Source organism: Malaclemys terrapin, chromosome 2, assembly GCF_027887155.1.
Source record: "Malaclemys terrapin pileata isolate rMalTer1 chromosome 2, rMalTer1.hap1, whole genome shotgun sequence".
In the NCBI taxonomy this organism is placed as follows: Eukaryota; Metazoa; Chordata; order Testudines; family Emydidae; genus Malaclemys; species Malaclemys terrapin.
Window position 1 is genome coordinate 73,315,277 of NC_071506.1, and position 21,998 is coordinate 73,337,274.

At 42.0% G+C, this 21,998-nt stretch overlaps 1 protein-coding gene across 1 annotated transcript in view; it reads left to right on the plus strand.

The window, feature by feature from the left end:
- The window catches only part of LOC128831257 (ethanolaminephosphotransferase 1-like), a 79,906-nt gene that overhangs the window by 4,854 nt on the left and 53,054 nt on the right, over positions 1-21,998 (plus strand). The window contains exon 2 of the mRNA XM_054017571.1: positions 17,146-17,214. Coding sequence (XP_053873546.1) covers positions 17,146-17,214 — 69 coding nt within the window. The remainder of the gene's footprint in view (positions 1-17,145; positions 17,215-21,998) is intronic.

Below are 21,998 nucleotides of genomic sequence, written 5' to 3' on the forward strand. Positions count from 1 at the left end.
ATGTGAAGCAGAAATGGATTATTTGTTAATATTTCTGTGGAAACTACTCACAGAGATTAGTGAAGGAAACTACTCACATGTGGTTTCTTGTACCTTCCTCTGAAATAGTACCTGCCCTTGTTGGACAGGATACTAAACTAGATGGACACCACTGTTCTGAGCCAATATGACAATTCCCATTGTCCTAAGATAGCTTTAATTTGATTTTATATTGCCTGTGTTCTTTGTGGCAATGTAAATAAATACATATTTTACAGAAATTAGAAGTCATGATTCTTTTCTGCTATTAAAGTACAATCAGCTGAAAAATGTGATGAACGTACTTGAATTGTACAAAGTCATACTGAGAGGCCAGCAAAGTAGGCATTTAGCCACTCAACTTTGAGGTACTGTACATAGGAATATAGGAATTGCCATACTGGATCAAAACCAAGGTCATCAAGTCTAGTATCCTGTCTCTGTCAGTGGCCAACACCAGATGCTTCAGAGAAAGTTGTAAGAACCCTGCAGTAGGCAGATGCAGGATAATCTGTTCCCAACAATAGGTTTCATTCTGATCACTGAGACATATCGTACTGAGACTAGTTTAAGTGAGAGGAAGCAATGACCTATATTTCTTAACTGTACAGACAATGTAATCATTAGTTAGTAGTATATAGTTGTGGCATCAGGGAACAGAATCGACAACTTTCGACTCCAAAAAGAAACAGACTTCTATCTGCGGAAGTAACTGAGCTGTTGCTCTATTAGTTCAGCCTGCAGAGGAATCTATGTAAACATGAATAGATTTCATTTAATCTATTACAGATGGCAAAGGTATACTAAGGAGTTCATTGCACTCAATATTTCTCCCCACCTAATAATTGCCTCAAAAATGATTATGTTAAAAATTGTTTTAGAAAAATTGTACGTGACTTGGGCCTTTGATTTGTTAAAAAATACTACAGTTGTACTGTTTGTGCTATAGAAAATGAAACATTGGGCACAGTTTTTTTTTAAAAAGTTAAAAATAGGCTGCAAATTAAATCATCACCAGCCTTCGAAAGAGAGGTTTAAGGATTGAATAATTTATATTATTAACAAGCTTCTTTTCTGCTCCAAAATTGCTCTACCTGAGAGAAGTCTTCATCTTTCCTCCCTCATTAGCAAAGAAGTGGTCACGGGCAACCTTCTGCACTCTAATTTCTCCGTCAGTGGCAGAACACTTTTGGAGCTGGGTTTCCAAAACTCATCCTTCCATCAGCAGTGACGCATCATTGTTGCATCCATCCTTCCTTCCTTCTGTGGGAAATTAGTGGTGAATCCTGGCCCCAGTGAAGTCAGTGGCCAATGGGTACAGGATTTCATTCCAGGGTGTCTAGTGTTTGTGTTAGATGATGATGAAGCACCATGCCCTGCCGTATAAGGTTTTATATCCCTTCTTGTTTTAAAAGAAAATCTTATTTAATGTAACTGTCAATGTTCTCATTATCCATATAAACAAATTTTTAAATCCTTCTAAGATCTTGTCCTGCTAATAACAAAAATCTGTATTCTGAAATTCTATAAGCAGAACATAGTAGAAGATGTGAGTGGAAAAAGCTGAAGGAGGTAAAGGAGGTATGGTGAAGACTGCTGTTGACATGTGTGCCTTCTCTTCTACCAAAGGGAATAGTTGGAGAACAAGTAGTGGCAGCAGTATGAATGAGGGAGGTACAAGAATAATGAAATACCTCATGCAGTAGTGATATCTGCTGGTGTGAAACTTGCACCATAAATGGTAGGCCAGTAAAATGCTATACGCTCTGTTTTAATTTATTTTGAAAGAAGTGCTGTTTTCAAAATGAGTACTGCAAGATCATTATTTTCAACACATCACTTACGTAAGAGCAGAATTCTATATACTGTCGCTTAGCATTTTTTTACTTTCCTGCAATTATCATATTTAACTATTTCTGTTTCTTGAAATTGTTTATATATATACCTCTACCCCGATGTAACATGAACTTGGATATAACGCGGTAAAGCAGTGCTCCGGGGGGGGCGGAGCTGCGCACTCCGGTGGATCAAAGCAAGTTCGATATAACGCAGTTTCACCTATAATGCGGTAAGATTTTTTGGCTCCCGAGGACAGCATTATATCGGGGTAGAGGTGTATTTAAATGTTGACAGGCCCGAGTCTTCACTGTCTTGTACCTTCTACTATCATTTATATCTGTGAAAAGCAAATGTAGAGGGAGTGGGAGGATGGGAGAAGTTGGTCTTCCAGTAATTGATACAAGTTAGAGAAATCCAGAGGTTGTTGTATCTTGCCCCAGCGGTTGAATTAGCCCCCCACTATTCTCAGGATGGGGCACAGGAGGTTGAGGAAAGCCACATATTGTCCTCTGCCTCATCAAGTGCATTGAACATAGCTTAGGTGTACCTGAGAATCTGGCCCAAGATTTTCAATAATTGTTATTCTTTTTTGCCTTAGCTGTGATGCATTGAGTCCAATGCATGCTGTGAAAACCTTTTTTTCTTAAACCACATTTAAGAAAAAGATCTGGCCAATGATAGCAGCTAGTACTCCTGAATGTTACACCCTATTGGTGAAGTGCAAAATGTTCCAACTTTGAGTTTAAAATGGATAAAACTGGTGGTTTTCTTCCCACTCTCTTTATAGTTTTATCCTGCTTGTAATTAGTTTTATTTTATAAAATACTGTAGATTATTTTTATGTCTTTCTTGGACTAATTTTATTCATTTTATTAAAACCTTCAAGTGTTTTATGACCTTCATATAAGGTCCCCTGTAGCTGTTAGTTGGCTCCTTCCCTTCCTGTGTTGGAACAACTATTATACTCGTCAATAATTTACTACAATCATCATCGTCGGCATCATGTTCCTATTACGTCTCTGGCATTTAGGGCATTGATGAAGGTCCTCCACTCCTGTCTGTTTCTGGCAAGTCTTTCAATGGCTCCCCAGCTGTGCCCCAGGTTTTTCAGTTCAGCTTCCACAGCTCTTTGCCATGTTTTTGGGCGGCCTCGTTTTCGCTTGCCTTCAGGTGTCCATCTTATTGCTACTCTGGTGATGGAATCAATTTCCATCCGAAGCACATGACCGATCCCTCTCCAATGCCTCCTGGCAATGATGGTGCTCAGATCCTCTTGGCTGCACTGTGTCAATAGATCTTGGTTTGAGATTGTTCTGGGCCAAAAGATACAGAGGATTTTTCTGAGGCAGGTTGTATGGAATGAAGACAGTTTGGACATGTCATACTTTCTCATTCCCCAGCAATCTGAACTATAAAGTAGTGTTGAAAGTACGCAGCTCTGATAAATCTTGAGTTTGGTTTTGGTGTTGTTTCTCAATGATTTCCAGTCTGTATTTAAGCTCCTGAAGGTATTCCTATTTACTACAATGCCAGACTTCTAATTCCACATAAAATATCAGAGTGTTCATGCAACCCTGTCTTCTGTGTATTTCAGCCTAATCCATGATTACCACCTGATATACAGCTGCTTTAAACTATTAGTTTTTCTGAGAAATAGGCTTGCCAGTCATTCAATTCCTAATAATCCCATTTCTTTCCTTTAATAAAAATGAACTCTTAAGTACAAAGTTGAGTTGAAATATTCATACTTTATTTGAACAATCTTATATTACTTATGCTTAAATTCTCTCTCTCTGTCTCTCTCTGTATATAAATATATATATTTGAAATATTTCAATAAACAACACTCCCAGCTCTGTCTCTACTGGCTTTCTCACCCTGGGGTGAGTTACAGCCTGTCTGTGCCTTAATAGCATGTTATGTAAAAAGGAAATAATAGTGCTGACCTAACTCTTAGGAGTATTGTGATAATTAATTATAAAGTGACTCCCAGGCCAAAATGCAAAGTATTGTTAAGGATTTATAGCTGCTTATATGTAAATTTAAAAAAAAAATCTGTTTCTTTGTTGCTGTTGCTCCTTTTTGGTCTGAGCAGTTGGCCAATATTTGGGGCCTTATTGGGTTATTTAGGTTAGAAGGAGAAACTGGTGAACGAGTCAAGTATTTCTCTGGTGGAAGCCTGTTTATTTACAAAGAATGCTCACAAAGCCCTGTTTCACTCAACACACCAGGAACAAACAACAGTAGTCTGTCTCCTTATTCAGAAATCCAAAATTGCCTTTCCAGTGAGTACTGTGTCCAAAATAAGTTCTCTCAGCTTCCTCCCATGTATACATTCTTGACTTTTCTTATTCTCTGTGGCTTTTTTCCTCTCACACACAGACACACACAGTTATAACCAATCAGTGCTGTAGCCCCTGCATTTGCAATCAGTTCCAAGGTAAACCTCTCAGTCCATATGACTTCACTTCTGCTCAGGCTTTGGCATGCTGACCAGTGCCTGGGGTGGTGGCTTCAGTTGTTTCAGCTATCGCTGCACAAAGAGATATTTAATTGCTCCTTCCATTTAGCCTGAATGAAAGATGGTTAATATGCCCGTCGATTTTTTTCCAGGTTTGTGATTGATCTACATCTCAAAGACACGCTTGAGGGCAACTGTTAATACCTTCCAATATAACATTAAGATCCAAAACTGTAGGATTTACAACACTATTATGAAATCCAAGGATGCTATATGCTCTTCCCCTTGGAGACCTTTATTTGTGGAGCCCACTTAGGGTTGGTTGACAGCTTGGCTCTCCCCCTCCACTCCAGTCTGCTTGTGCCATGCCCAGCACAGTTCATATATTTCAGGGCCAGGAGGGACCACTGCGATTATCTAGTCTGACCTGCTGTATAACACCGGCCATAGAAGTTCCCCAAAATAATTCCTAGAGCAGATCTTGTAGAAAAACATCCAGGCTTGATTTTAAAATTGCTAGGTATGGCAAATCCACCATGGCCCATGGTAAATTGTTCCAATGGTTAATTACAGTAGAACCTCAAAGATACAAACACCAGACTGAAGGACTTACTGGACAACCGGACACCCTCTGGAACCGGAAGTCCTCAATCAGCCAGCAGCACAGACAAAAGGAAAAAAAAGCAAATACTGTACTGCCTTGGGGCTTTAGCTCTGAGGCTCATGGCTTCAGCCAAGGGGGGGTTGAGGCTGCAGCTGTGGAGGGAGGCGGGGGTCAGGGCTCTGGGGGGGGAGGGAAGAGAGGGGCTTCTGACCCTCGGGAGCACTGGGGCTCAGGGCTTTAGACTGGGGGGGGGGGGAGTGCTGAGGCTCAGGGTTTCAGCCCCACAGCTGCAGTCCTGGATTCAGCCCAATGGGGGGTGCCAGGGCTCGGGGCTTTAGCTATGAGGGGAGCTCTGGTTTCAGTCCCAGCACTCTCCCGGTAGTTAAAGTCCTGAGCCCTGCCCTCCGCTCACTGAAGCTGGGAGTGGAGCCATGGGGAACCTCGGCGTTCCCCGTAGGACTAAAGCCAGGAATGGAGCTGTGGGGCTGAAGCTGTGTGCCCTGGTGCCCAGTGCAAGGCTGAAACCAGGAGCGGAGCTGAAGCCCCAAGCCAAGCACTCTCCCCAGGTCTAAAGAGTTGAGCCCCAGTGCTCCTCTAGGGCAGCAGCCCTGAGCCCCCTGCCCAGAGCCCTGGCGCCCCAAGATTCAGAAGCCCCTCCCCCCCCCTGCGACGGCTGCAGCCCCAAGCCCAGATATGGCTGAAATCCATAACCTCTTCTTCAGAGTTATGGAACATTTCAGAGTTATGGACAACCTCCATTCCTGAGGTGTATGTAACTCTGAGGTTCTACTGTACTCTTATTGTTTAAAATGTATGCCTTATTTCCAGTCTGAATTTGTCTAGCTTCAACTTCTGGCCACTGGATCATGTTATAGCTTTCTCTGCTTGTTTGAAGAGCTCATTATTAAATATTTGTTCCCCCATAGGTATGTATAGATTGGAATCAGATCACCCCTTAACCTTCTCTTTGTTAAGCTCCATAGGTTGATTTCCTAGCGTCTGTCACTATAAAACGTTTTCTAATCCTTTAATCATTCTTGAAGTTCATTCTCTCTCTCTCTCATTCTTATTTACTTGGGTTTTTTGCTCCCTTTCTCCTGGTGATAGCATTCTCTTCTCTCTGCATTCCTTCAGTTCAACAAAAGGCTACATACTACTCTGAGCCATTCCTGGCTAAACTGCAGGATCAGAGAGAAGAGAAGCATGGGCTGACAGGCTGCTTCCTGAGTCTGCAGTCATGTATATGTCTACTCCTCGGGGAATTTCTGTGCCACTGCATGTGTGTATATTTTTAATTTTTTGTCCAGAAAAAAGCTTCTGCCAGAAAGTTGCTGCAGTTCTGCCTTTTGCTCACCAGAGGGAGCTGTGGTGATAGAACAGAGCAGCAGCTCCCTGCAGCTAGGGCAGAGAAAGAGCCTGCCTTCTTCACAATGCCTGTCCGGAGACCAGGGCCGGCTCCAGGCACCAGCCGACCAAGCACGTGCTTGGGGCGGCACCTTGGGGCAGGGCGGCGCTCGTGTTATTTATTTATTTATTGGTTCGTTGGGGTAGCACTGGAAGGGTTTTTTTTTGTTTCTGTGGTGCAGTGCTCAGGGGGGCAGGGCTTCGAGCGGCATGGCGCTCGGAGGGGGGCGGGGCTTCGGGTGGCGTGGTGCTCTGGGGGGCAGGGCTTTGGGCGGTGTGGTGCTTGGGGGGGGATTTTGGCGGCGCTGGGGGGGTTCGGCTGCGCGGCGCTCGCGGGGGGTACAGCGGCGCAGTGCTCGTGAGGGGGTGGGGGCGGTGGTCTTCTTTTTTGCCTGGGGTGGCAAAAAAGTTAGAGCCGGCCCTGCTGGAGACAGAGGCTATGGGGAGACAAACAGTGTAGGGTTGCTGGGGCTCATAAGGGCTAGTGGGGGAGGACAGACTGGGGCAGGGGCTGATTGGGAGTGGAGGCGCAGGGCCACAGGGGTGGGGAGGGAGGTGCAGGGCCATATGGTGATGGGGGAGGGGGTGCAGGGCCACATAGGGACAGGGAGTGACTGAGTGGGGGCACAGAGACACATGGGGACAGGGGGAGGGAGTGCAGGGCCGGATGGGGGAGTGGGTGTCTGAGTGGGGGTGGAGGGACACATGTGGACGGGCAGATGTACCTGACTGAATGGGAGAGGCTAGGGTTCAGCCAGGGTCTGCATGGGGAAAGCTTCCTAACAATCCCTCCTCACCCCCCAAAAAAACATGTTCCATACTTTTCCCACCCATACCCAACAACCCTCCAAGTTCACACCTGGGCTCCTTCCCAACAATTAGTTCCCTCTCCCTCAGCGCCTCTGTTTCCGCAGACCCCCCCACAAGCTTTTGCACTGCTTCTGAGGCGTGTGGGAAATATGGTTGTGTATTGTAGTTTAAATGAATTTTACTTGGAATTCTGTATTAATATGTCTAGTAAGGAGTCTGTTTGTCAAAAAACATTCCCTGAATCTTTTTTGTTGTCTGTATTGTTACAGACATACTTGCTGACAGGTATTTTGAAATAAATACCCAAAAATAATTGAAACTGGTGTGATTATAGTGTGTTATTTTGACAAATAAAATATGCAGAATTTTGCAAATTATGAAAATATTGTGCACAGAATTTAATTTTTTGGTGCAAAATTCCCCCAGGAGTAATAATATGTGAATTACTCCCATGTTTAGCTCTATTAGGAGCCCTTCCTAGAGCAGGGAGAAAAGGAGGGTGGCTTTCAAGGAGCTGCCAGTTGTCTTAAACACAGCAGAAGTATGTTTGGAGAAGGGAGCAGGATGGAACAGCACATGCTGTTTTCTCCATCCCACTGCCTTTAGCCACTCCCTGTCCCTGATGGGAATCTTTATAGTAGTGTTATTGTTTTATAATAAATTAAATGTTCTTGATAAATCTGAACATCTCTTCGGGGTATCAGTGAAAGAACACCCCAAGTCCCTTTGCAGTCTATTAAGGCTTGTTCCTAAAACCATGGTTATTGCTTTCCTAAAAGAGATATAGCTATGTGTCTTTGGTATTTCCATTAAAATAAATACAATGGCAATACAATTTTGTTTTTTATATATAAGCACTGTTTGGTTCTGTGCGAGGAGCAGCCTACCACTATTTTACTTTTGCAACAATAAACATTTATTGGAAGCTGAAAATGGGCCTAATTCTGCTCATAGTTCCCCAGTACAACCCCACAGGCCTGCTCTATCTAGCAGCTTTTACAAAGGTCATTATTAGTATTACTGGTGTCATGAGGATTTAGTGTTTAAACTGTGAGCCAGTCAGTTTCTTCAGTACCTTCATTTATTTCCTTAGTGTTATGCTCTAGTGCTCTGTCTAAAGCCTTGTCTGCACCAGAAAAAAACTGGTATTGCTACAGCCATATTTACAGCTGATTTAAGCACAGAGGAAGGATAGTCTTGTGGTTAAAGCACAGGATTTGGAACTAAGATCTGGATTCTAAAAGGACTCAGTCACAGAGTCTGTGACTTTGGAAAAAGCATATTTTCATAAATGACCTAAGAACATAAGAACGGCCATACTGGGTCAGACCAAAGCTCCATCCAGCCCAGTGTCCTGTCTACTGACAGTGGCCAATGCCAGGTGCCCCAGAGGGAGTGAGCCTAACAGGTAATGATCCAGTGATCTCTCTCCTGAAATCCATCTCAACCCTCTGACAAACAGAGGCTAGGGACACCATTCCTTACCCATCCTGGCTAATAGCCATTAATGGACTTAATCTCTGTGAATTTATCTAGTTCTCTAAGACATTTTCTTCCTACAAAGTTGCATCTAACTTTGGGTGCTTTAATATTCAGGTGCTTAACTCCAGAGAGCTAAGGCATAATTTTAAGTGGTTCTAAGCATCAAACAACTTCTTTTGACTTCATTGCAGCCGTATATGCTCAGTATCTCTGAAAATATGACCGTACATTTCTAAAGCTGGGCACTCAAAGTTAGAGAGTGCACTTAAGAATGTGGGCTTTTACCTGTCTGACTCATTTTTACTTCAGAAAAATAAAGGATTATAATACTTACCTCCCTCAGCCAACTAAGTCTAACAATCAAGAAGGGTTCAGAGACCACAATTTAGGAATCTGTTTTACTGAATAGTTTGGTCTCCTAAAGAGCCAGGAGCAACAAACTTATGGTCTTGAAGGCTCTGAGTATTTTCTTTGGAACAGAACATAGCTGCTTTTTCCCTTGAAAGAAGAATGTCTGAATGCCTCTCCCAGCACCATCCAGTTTATACATGTGTTTTTTTCAGTTTAACTAAAACAGATCAGCAAATAAAAAAGAGCAGGTCTCTATTCGAGTTTTTCACATCTTCCTGAACATTTCCCCACTTTCCAAAAGTCCACAGTTCATCCAAGAACAGGGGAACCCTTTCTCCCTTCCAATGTACTGTAAGTGACCCTGTCATATACTGTAAATTGTTCTTGAAAAGTCTGCATGTAAGTGACAGAATATTGCTGCAGTCCACAATGTTTTACTAAAAATAATGACACTCACCCCTGGAGTTATCATCAAGGCTTATGACTTCACCAAAAAACAAAAAACTAATACCTTTCTTATGCAAAGCAGTTTAAATGCTTTCATTTGCTGGCAAGTGTTGATTTTGTTTCACTGTTTTTAGGTATATTAAAGATCCATATTTACAATTAAGATCAATATAAATATTTCTAGAAAATGAGTTGATGTGGGTTTTCTCCTTGGGAGCAGGTAGATGTTCTGGAGAGTTTCTGAGTACTTTGGCCGCGAAGCTATATTTTACTGTTATTTAATAGATATTTTAGTATTTTAATATTATGGTGTGCTTAAGGGAAAAAGAGAGGGTGGGTGAGGAGGAAAGAGCAAGATTGAAGGTCAGGTGGTACTACCTCTTTTTATCCTGACTGTTCTTGTTTCAATATGACTGAATTTGTCGAATTTGCTGTCCAGCATGTTATCAGATAGCCTGTGTATGATATTAGTGATTTCTCATTACTTATGCTGGCAAACTACAGTATCTTGGGCTTCTTAGTGATGACATCAGACATCTCTTAAAGCTGTAGGTTTTGCCCTAAAGAAAAATAATCACAATACATCAGGGTGGAGCAATATAAAACAAGGATATTTAAATAATTGAAATAATGATCAGTCACTTGATTTAAAAAGAAGAATAATTTATTTAAATTAGTCAAGGGTGTATAAAACTAATTTGCAAATTTGGGCAACTGCAGTTTCAGATTAAAATTTACAATGAACTAAATTATAAATGTGGGTTTTTAAAAAATATTATGAATAGTCAGGTATTTTATTTGAATTTTACAAAATTGCCATCGGCAAAAAAAAATATTGCAAATTAAGACCCAAATTCTACTCATGCTTAAGCAGGTAATTTTACTCACATAAATAGTACCATTGACTTTAATAGAACTATCAAGATGCTTAAAGTTAAGCATGGGCATAAGTGTTTGTGGTATCACGGGCTAAAATTTGTTTTTATTAAAAATGTATCTCTAGCATAAAAGCTAGGACACTTCAAAACAAAATTGCATCATCGTTAACAACAAAGTTATTTACCCTTTGGATACATTCACTTTAATGTGAATTTTTTATATACACCGGCCAACATTTTCAAAAATAGGAGCCTGAAGTTGGGCACTTAAGTTCATAATTGAAGTCTTAAGGGTGGGATTCTCAAAAGCACGAAGGGGCAGATCTTCAGAACTGTTTTGGGCACCTAACTACCATTGAAATCTTCCTCTGAAAATGAAAGGCAATGAGGCTTGGAATGGGGGGTGCAGGGAGGGACAGAGGGAAACTTTAGGGCTCTTCATACTTACATGAAGTCTCAGTAGTTCAAATATATACTAATGCCTCACCCACCCACACTATATATATGCACCCCCCCTCCACAATATATACCACATGATTATCCATTTGCCATATGGGAATATGGCTTGATGCACACATCAATCTGAATATTCATACAAGCACAAACATGCACTGTTCCAAACTTCTGTTATTTAGTAGCAAGCAGCACCATCCAAAAAAAATTAAAATAAAATAAAAATAAAAATCAATCAGTGCAGTTAAGGTTTGGATGATACAATATGGAGATAACATGTGCTGATAAAGTACTGTAGATACAATTGGGAATACAGTACATACAGGCTAGTGGTAAACTCAACACCATCCTACAAATTAAATTTAGTTTATGTAATGCATTTTCCTCCTTTTTAAAAAATAAATGTATATATGCTATCAGAAAAACTCTCAGCATAGCTAGGATTGCCAACTTTCTAATCGTACAAAACTAAACACCCCTGTCTCACCCTCTGCCCCACCCTTCCCGGAGTCTCTGCCCCACCCTGTCTCCGAGGCCCCGCCCCGCTCGCTCCATCCCCCCTCCCTCCATCGTTTGTTCTCCCCCACCCTCACTCACTTTCACCAGGCTGGGGCAGGGGGGTGAGGGCTCCGGCTGGGGATGTGGGCTCGGGGTGGGTGTGGGATGAGGGGTTTGAGGTGCGGGAGAGGGCTGCGGGCTGGAGCAGGGGGTTGGGGTGCAGGGGGTTGAGGACTCCAGCTGGCGGTGCAGGCACTGGAGTTGGGCCGGAGATGAGAAGTTTGGGGTGCAGGAGACAGCTCAGGGCTGGGGCAGGGAGTTGGGATGCGGGGGGCAGGGGTATGGGCTCTGGGCTGGGGGTGTGGGCTCCAGGTGGGGCCAGAAATGAGGGGTTCAGGGTGAGGGAGAGGGCTCCAGACTGGGGCACGGGGTTGGGGCATGGGAGGGGATGAGGACTCCAGCTGGGGGTGTGGGCTCTGGGGTTGGGTCAGTGATGAGGGGTTTGGGGTGCAGGAGGGGACTCAGGGCTGGGGCAGAGTGTTGGGGGGGGTGCAGGCTCCGGGAGGGAGTTTGGGTGCAGGAGGGGACTCTGGGCTCTGGCAAGGATCTGGGAGTGGGTGTGGAGTCCCTGTGGCGCTTACTGCGGCTCCCAGGAAGCAGCTGCCAGGCCCTGGCTGCCCCTAGGTGCATGGGCGGCCAGGGAGGCTCCGCGCACTGCCCTTGCGCCCACGACCAATGGGAGCAGCGGAGCCGGCACTAGGAGTGGGGGCAGCCCATGGAGTCTCCCTGGCCGCCCATGCCCCTAGGGACGCAGGGACCTGGCGGCCACTTCTGGGAGCCACACGGAGCCAGGGCAGGCAGGGTTGGTGGTGCTGACTGGAGCTGCCAGGGTCCCTTTTTGACTAGGTGTTCTGGTTCTAATCGTACAAAACTAAACACCCCTGCCCCGCTGGTTCAAAAGCTTATAATTTGGACAGACACCTGGCAACCCTAAGCATAACAGTGTCATCTTGGAAATAACATGGTTGACAAAATGAGCAGAAAGGCTACAGTAAGAGCTTCTTTATTTAGAGCAAATACAATAATTTTAATTTAGCTAAACTATACATTTTATAATTTTACACAAAAATGTCATTTTCTGCCCATCTCTCACCAATATTTACTAGCAAATGACTGATATATAATAGCATATAACTAAAATCTAATGATTTTTACAGAATCTACCACATGTACTTGTACAGTTTGAAATATTATAAATAGTTGAAACTGAATTACACTTAAGAAAATAAATGAGCAAATCAGGTTTTGTGATAGGTATCATCCTTGGTTTTTTTAACCTGTGTATTGCAAATTCACAAAATTCAATAATCATCAGTAGGCCTACAAGGCATTAATGTTTTTGTTTTAAAGGTATATTTACAGGCAATTATACAAGTAAATATACATATAAAATTACACACACACAAACTATGTTAAAAGAACATTATTAATGTTGCAAAGTTAAGCATTTAAAAGTTAGGAAATTCCAGTATTAAGGTTTTCCATGCAACCCTAGTTCTGCCCTCTTGTGTACGCGCATTATGATAGTCTTTAATGACAGGATGACATACTATTTTTTCCACAGGACACCTGCCTGATTTAGTGCACAGGCTAGCCCTGCTCTGGGGATGAATCAGGATTGAGGCTTTTGTCTGTAGGATGAGGCAGGGGATTACAGAAAAAAAAGGGACAGTTAAAGACACTCAAAAAACAGAAATTCCATCATGTGGAATCATTCTGACGTCCAGATGGGTCACCAGCAGGGTTGGAACCTATAGCTCCACTGTACAGATTCTGGTTCTTGAAATAACGGAGTCAATTGTTATCTATGTGGACCCGCACTAGAGGGGGATGGGACGCACATGGATTTCACAGGGATTTGCTGACAGCAGGGGAGTAGTGAGACTCTGGAATCTTTGGCTCCAAGCTCTGAAGGATGGGCACAGACTCTTCTGCTTGTTTCCCTCCAAGCTGTCCCTGTCCCAGTCCTGTCTCTTACCAGTCCTGTTATCAGTCCTGGTATCAGTCCTCCTTTTTCCTTGCCTACGCAGCCCTACCCTCCACTCCTCGGGATTTCCATCCTAGTCTCGTTGCCCAGCCAGTCCTCATCTCTCCCTCCAGTCTCTCTGTCCAAGCCCCAGTCTCCCCCCAACTCTTAGTCTCTTTGTGCCCCCACACCCAATCCCAGTTTCCTTACCCAGATAGTCCCAATTCCCCCTTCCTGCTGCAACTTCTTGTCCCCAGTCTCCTTGGCTAGCCAGTCCCAATCTCCTCTCTTCCCCTAGCTCTTCATTGATCTCAGTGTCGCTACTCCTTTATGACAGTTGGCTCTCATCTCCCCATTTCCTTCACTGGCTCCGAGTCCCATTCTCCACTACATATGGCTCCCAATCCCAGCCTCCCCTCTCCCTCAGGCTTCAAGTCTCCTTGCCCAACCAGTCCATCTCCTTTCCAGATCCCAGTCTCCTTTGCCAACCAGTCCCAGACTTCCCCCTCCAATTCAATCATAGTTTCACATCCCTCTCCAGTTCTATCCTCACTAGAGTTCTTGGCCCTATCTACTCTTTTCCCTTACCTCTAGTTTGGCTTCCCACCCCCTTCATTCAAGTTAGATGGCTTCCTCCTCCATGATTGCCAGCAAGTGAAGGAGGGGTCACTGAGAACAGAGGAGAGATAGGCTCTTAGTTCCCTGCTGTCAGTACCAGTGGCTGGCCCCACCCCGACCCAGAGCAGCTGGGCGCAGTCAATACAGGCTGGCCCCGTAGCCTGGGGATGGAGCATGCTCAGTCATTCTGTGGGGATGGCACATGCACAGTCTGCTTACGCATAGGAGCTGTGAGGGAATGGAGCATACTCAGGAATCTTCCGAGATTTTATTTGTTAAAATTGAAGAGGTCTATTGAGCATGTGCAAATGGCAATTATTCAAAAGCTCATCATTTGGACAGATTTCATAGGGAAGGCAAAAGGCACATCCCTGACACAAAGGCCAACTCCTGCCAAAAGTCAAGTCCCTTCTTCAAAGCATGGGGGTGCCACAGCATTTAATAAAAGAAAAGGTCACCAGAATTTTTAACATGGGCAAAACAATGTATTTTCCCCTAGCCTTGTTCTGGCAAATGTTCAAAAATGAAAACAACAAAACAAGCCTGACGCAGATATCTATCATGAACATTTTCAACCCAAACGGTTAAAGTTTGACAAAGTTATATGCAACTGAAAACAGGGTCTTACAATGGGAAGTGTTGGGCAAACTTAATAATAGGCAGGCTACCAGCCCTGCCAATAATACACAGATAAGTATTCAGGTTTAAGGAACAATATTGTTTTGTTCAAGTAAGAACAAAGTACTTGGTGCAGTTTTGTTTTACAGAAGACATAGATACTGGATGTAGCATTATTATGGAGAAGTATATGTTATGCTCATACAAAGCACACAGGATCTTTATAGAGGAAGGTAAATACACAGCATTTATTGACAGATTTCAGAGTAGCAGCCGTGTTAGTCTGTATCCACAAAAAGAACAGGAGTACTTGTGGCACCTTAGAGACTAACAAATTTATTAGAGCATAAGCTTTCGTGGACTACAGCCCACTTCCTCGGATGCACACAGAGTGGAATAAATATTGAGGAGATATATATACACACATACAGAAAGCGTAAACAGGTGGGAGTTGTCTTACCAACTCTGAGAGGCCAATTAAGTAAGAGAAAAAAAAAAAAAACTTTTGAAGTGATAATCAAGATAGCCCAGTGCAGACAGTTTATTTATTTATTGAGAATATCACATTAGCATATGCTTTTTAGACACACACACACACACACACACACACACACACACACAGAGTCCTGCCAGTGATGTTCATGAGCACGAGTGTGGAGCTGGGTTCTGTCGGTTGCGATCTGATGCTCCGAGGCTTTGCAGGACTGAACCCAGAGTTCCATGGCAAAACACCCCAGCTTTATAGTTGTAAATTTCCATTTGAGTCCATGCATTTTGCAATGTCATCCTGTCATCATTAGTCCTTAAGTGGTGTTATCATTTGATGGTTATTGTCAGGCTTCCCATCGTTATCTCTTATTTGTTGTCTCGCCTTCGGGGGTGCCTGCCTCACCTCTGAGGTCGTCAATGCTGCTAACATGTTTAACATCGGATACAATGGATGTTTTCTGATTGTCTCCTGGTCTTTCCAAGTCTCTCACTTCTTCTTGACCATCTGGACATTTGTGATGACTTTCACACCTTATCTTTTTCTGATGCATGCATGCCTCATTCACACAAACAATCTCTTACAGATACCTTCAAAGGTATACAGACAGCAGTATTGTATATTCAGCAGAATACATTGTAAATCAAGCCTTGCTAAATCTTATAACTAAAACAATTCACATTGGGGCTTCAGGCCCTCAACATTCCTCTAATCTTCTTAACATAGATACAATAGAGAATCCTGTCTCTTACTTCCTAATTTGTAATACATATAGGAAACCATAGTAGCTTTATAACCTATTCTAAAATAAAAGGATGACCATAATCACTCATAAGGATTGTTCTGGTCTGTCATTCCTTTCTGCTATTCAAAAGGGGTGGGTGACAGGATGAAATTAAATCATACATTAATTCTCATAGTACATTATAAAATCCAACTCCTACATATACACACAAGTATTCAATGTTTCACCCAAAGGAAAGCTAACATCTTCACAGAGCCAAACTCCTGAGGTCCCTTCCAACCCTGATATTCTGTGATTCTATAATTCTATGAACAAAGGACCTTTCCGTTTTCAAAGAGTTGCCAGACATAGATAGTATTAGCAATGAAAAACCTAGGATCTGGTAGAGCAGACCCTTACACTAGTGCTGAGTCCCATTTAAATTAAAGGAACACTGAACAGGTGCAGGGACCTAGGAAATCCTGATTCATGATCTGGTTCTAAGAATATTACACAAGTTACATAGTCTTGATACTGACTGGTGAAGAAGAAATGACTCATAATGTTAGTTCAGGAACAGATAACAATAATCCAAAGAGAGGACATTTAGGGTAAGATTTCTAAAGGTATTTGGGCTCCTAAATCACACCTGGTGAAATTTGCTTATTGAAATGAATGGGAGTTATGTGCTTAGGTGCTTTTGAAAATCCCACTTGACACCTATCTGCAATTTAAGGCACTTTAATACCTTTACAAATCTGGCCTTTAGGGACATTTTATTTTAGTAACCCAAGTCTCTCCTGGAAATGTTTTCTTACAGTGAAATTAGCTTACAGTAATAGCATGGTGAAGTCATGAATGATCACTTTGGCATATGAAAGCTTTCATGGCTGTTTTCTAAAAGAGATGTAAAGGAGAATAATGCTGTAGTTTTCTTCAAATCCCACATTCATGCTAGAAATATATTACTGCTGAGAATACACATTTCAAAGGGTGCTACTGAAGACAATTTAACTAAAAAAAAGACTTTAAAGGATAGCTAATGAAGTCAATGGGAATTCTATGCATAGAGTGGTTATAGAACTAATCTGTACTAATTTGTCAAAGTGAAATCTTCATATGTGTGTGTGTGTGTGTGTGTGTGTGTGTGTATGTGTATGTGTGTATTATATATTTAAATCTAAGTCTCAGGATATTTGTCTTCCATTTGTCTTCCACAAAATCCATTTGTTATTGGCAATGTACTATAAACCAGGTCAGCACATCTTAATTAAATTAAACCTTCATTAGTGGCAATCAGGGTGAAATACACTTACATCAATCAAATTTAGGTTGATTTTTCCTAAATGCTGAAGGCCATATTCTACCCATGGAAAACAGTGTTCTCAATGTCTTGCATTTTTACATGTTTGTTTCTTTGCTCACAGTACAGTGCTGTGGACACAAACCCGTTATCAGTCTATGTTATGCAGCCCCTCTGGAACAGAATTGTAAAGGTAAGAGTCTTATTGTTTATAAGAACTATCCAGTCATAATGTAAGGGTTTGTTTTAAGGTGCAGAAGGTAGATTTAATTTTAAACAATAGATTACTGATTTTAAAAAGCTGAAATTAAACCTATGAAAAATGAAACAACAACAACCCTCGAAACCCCCACCACACAAGAGCGTACTGAATTGATAGATATATTTGAGATGGATATGTTTAGATTTTTATGTATCTGTTACCAGTGTTGTACCTATTGTTTGTCATCATTATAACAGAAAACATCAGTTGCCATCACATTCCTCATTACTGAATTTTTGGAGACATTGAAAGACATCCTTAGTACAAGTTATTTTTTCTACAGCATATGCTTTCTACCACCAGCATCTCTTTATCTTTCTGTTGTGCAAATGATTACAAACAAGCACTGTCTAATATTCTCCCAAGGGAACATGTCCAGGGAGCTGGATATTTCTTTAACAAGCTGAAAATGGGAGCAGTTACTATGATCACCAAAAATGTTGGGAGGCGCCATCACTCGGATGCAATGGCATCAGCAGATTTTTTTTCTTTCTTTTTTTTTTTTAATGAAGCTGCTCACAATTAGATTTACTGCAACTGGGGTAAAATAGTAGCTAATAAGTCTCATATAAATCTGTACTGTGACGTTGCACTATATATGATTTTATGAAAATATGCTGATGAGTGTGAATATAATGTAACTAAAATATGCTTCATGCAAAAGGTCTCTTGTAAGGTATCATTACAAAGCTTATAATCTACTGAGTGTCGTCATCCTATTTGTATAAATGTATCATTCTTGTATTTGAAACTAGAAATATGAAATATAACTTTGAGGGCCTGTTGTAATTATGCAAAGTGTGGGCCATTAATGGTGGTTTGGAATCTTGATGGCACCCTTCAAACAGGACAATTGACTGTGGATGGCTCTGTTGGCAGGCAAGCCTTCCTGTGAGTCAGGCTGGGAAGAATGAAGGCTTGGGGTCTTACAGTGACATATGATCAGGTCACCTGAACTGGAATCCATCTTTAACCTGGTGTCTTTCCATTGAGAAGGAGGGGTGGGAACCCAGAGGGACAAAGGATTCCCGCCTTATGTAAAAGATATATAAGTGGGGGAAACAGAACAAAAGGGGCGGCAATCATGAGAAATCCCCTAGCTACCACCTGAGCTGGAACAAGGGCTGTACCAGGGGAAAGGATTGTGCCCAGACTAGAAAGGCATCCAGTCTGTGAAAGAAACCTATTGAAACATCTCTGAGGGTGAGATTTATCTGTATTCAGTTTTATTACTGTACTAGGCTTAGACTTGAATGTTTTATTTTATTTTGCTTGGTAATTCACTTTGTTCTGTCTGTTAGTACTTAAATCCTACTTTCTGTATTTAATAAAATCACTTTTTACTTATTAATTAACCCTTATTAATTAATACAGGGTATGTATTAATACCGGGGGGGGAGCGCAAACAGCTGTGCATATCTCTCTATCAGTGTTATAGAGGGTGAAAAATTTATGAGTTTACCCTGTATAAGCTTTATACAGGGTAAAATCGGTTTATTTGGGGTTTGGACCCCACTGGGAGTTGGGCATCTGAGTGTTAAAGACAGGAACAATTCTTAAGTTGCTTTCAGTTAAGTCTGCAGCTTTGGGGCACATGGTTCAAACCCTGGGTCTGTGTTGGAGCAGACTGGCGTGTCTGGCTCAACAAGATAGGGTGCTGGAGTCCCAAGCTGGCAGGGAAAGCAGGGCAGAAGTAGTTTTGGCACATCAGTTGGCAGCCCCCAGGGGATTTCTGTGATCTAACCCGTCACATGTACTTCCATATTCACCTTCAGGAAAATAATGGCATCTGTACAGGCATATTAAAGGGGAATTTGTATAGTGGAGCAAACTTGAGAGCAGACATCATATATAGCTAAAGAAATGGATGTATTTGGTTAGTAATTTTTAGCTCCTTCCATGTTTGTTTAACAACACAGCCACTACTTATCCCTGATCCAGCAATGAAGTCATAGTCCCATAAACATCCTCAGTGTTTTGTCATGAAAATGATTGTGATGTCACAAATTCAGCTCTGTGACTTCACTTTAGGATCAAATCAGAGAAGATAGTATGCAAGGGAGCAATTTTAACATAATTAACCCTGGTAGTTGGCATTTCAGGACCAGATGCTTCTGTCCCCTATCATGCTATAGAGGGCTATGGTGGAATAGAAAAGCCCCCCCAGGGGCTACTTCCACTTCCTAAAAAAACCCAACATAAGGAGAGGAGCAGAGCCTTCATCACATGTTTCCCTATGCTCCAAAGCCTGCCTATACTGGCAACAAGTGTTTGTTACTCCATGGGTATTCTGGGGCAGCTCAAGTTGGAGGGAGAGAATGGGAACTGAGGAACAACTTCACTCTATGGCCTCCATAGAAAGAAGGTTACATTCTGCAGCCTGTTGCCATGGAGTTTAAAGGGACCCTGTCAAGTTAAAAATCATATAAATATATATTTTAAAATATCTTGGCCTGTCTTCCTAACGCCACCTTGGTGTACTAGACTTTTCAAAACTTCATTTACTTTTGACTGATTCTGGTTTTTGTTGACTTTAGACTCCATAGGCTATAAGACTGGAAGGGACCATCATAATCATTTAGTCTGACCTCTTACTCATCACAGGCCAGAGACCTTCATCCACCCATGCCAGCACTAGGCCCATCTCCTCTGGTTGAGTTACTGAAGTCCTCAAATCTTGATTTAAAGACTTCAAGTTACAGAGAATCCACCATTTACTCTAGTTCAGACTAGCAAGGGACTCGGGCCCCAAGGCAAGAAAACCCCCAGGGTCTCTGCCAATTTGACCTAGGAGGAAAATTCTTTCCTGACCACAAATATGATGATCAGTTAGACCCAGAGCATGCAGGAGAGACTCACCGGCTAGACACCAGGGAAAGAATTCTCTGTAATGACTCAGAACCCTCCCCACCTAGTGTCCCATCTCTGGCCATTGGAGGTATTTGCTAGTAGTAGACACAGATGGACCATATGCCATTGTAGACAACCTCATCATACCATCCCCTCCATAAAATTATCAAGCTCAGTCTTGAAGCCAGTTATGTTTTTTGCCTCCACTACTCCCCCCTTGGAAGGCTGTTCCAGAACTTCACTCCTCTAATGGTTAGAAACCTTCATCTAATTTCAAGCCTTAACTTGTTGATGGCTAGTTTATATCCATTTGTTCTTGTGCCAGCAGTGACCCTTAACTTAAATAACTCTTCTCCATCTCTGGTATTTATCCCTCTGACGTATTTGTAGAAAGCAATCATATCTCCCTTCAGGCTTTGGTTAGGCTAAAAATCAACAAGTCAAGCTCCTTAAGTCTGCGCTCAAAAAACTCAAGTAAGACCTATTTAACCTATCTCTATTGGCAATACTTCACCTAATGTGACCTAGGATTGCATTAGCCTTTTTCGTGGCTATACCACAGTAGCAGCTTATAGTCATCCTGGGATCAACCAGTACATCCAGGTCTTTCTCCTCATCTGTCGCTTCCAACTGGTAAGTCCCCAGCTTATAACAAAAGCTCTTGTTGTTTGTCCCTAAGTGCATGATCTTGCATTTTGCACTATTAAGTTTCATCCTATTTCTAGTACTCCAGATTTCAAGGTAGTCCATATCTTCTTGTATGATATTCTGATCCTCCTCCACTTTGTGTCAGACACAAATGTTATTAGCACACTCCCATTTTTGGGGCCATGTTAAATGTTAAATAAGACTGATTCCAAGAATGAACCTATAGGAATTCCACTAGTAACCTCCCTCCAGCATGACAGTTCACCTTTCAATATGATTATCGTCTCTCCTTTAACCAGTTCCTTACCCATCTTTCGATCTTTGTATTAATCCCTATCTTCTCCAATTTAACTAATAATTTCTCATATGGAACTGTAAAAAGCAACAAAGAGTCCTGTGGCACTTTGTTGCTTTTTACAGATCCAGATTAACACGGCTACGAACTGTATCAAATGCTTTACTGAAATCCAGGTAGATTAGATGTACTGCATTTCCTTCATTTGGAAAATCTGTTTTCTTCTCAAAGAAAGAGGTCAGGTTAGTTTGGCAAGATCTACCTTTTGTAAAACCATGTTGTATCTTATTCCTAATTATCCTATGTCTTTAATTACTCTCTCTTTCAAAATTTGTTCTAAGACCTTGCACACAACTGAGGTCAAACTAATGGGCCTGTAGTTTGCCAGATCACTTTTAAAAAAAATGTTCTTAAATATAGGTACTATATTTGCAGTTCTCCAGTCATAAGGTACAACCCCCTGAATTTATGGATTCATTAAAAATTCTTGCCTTTGGGCTTGCCATTGCACATGCCATCTTTCTGCTAAAGATGGACCCAAACCAGAATAGTGGAATGAAACCTCCCTCAAACTTTGGGTCTGGAGCCAAAATCTCTGGAGTGGGAGCGTCTCTACTCTTTGCATTTCTTTCAGCTTCAGCAATGAAGATAGTCAGCTTCACTTTTGCTCCTAGTTATTTTCACTATCAGTTCTAATCTGGAGCAATGCAGGATAGTGTTTTTTTTTTTTTAAATAATCTGCCTCCACCGGAATAAAAAAAATCATAGAATTATTTCTATTGTTCTCAGCTTTTGTAAAAGTTTCTTTTTAAAATCATACACCTTGGGCCATGTTTTAGATGAGAACATCTCTTTAATGCTAGACTGACCACTGTTAACTCCTGTAGAGGACGTGGGAATGCACAGCCAAAATGGGGGATCC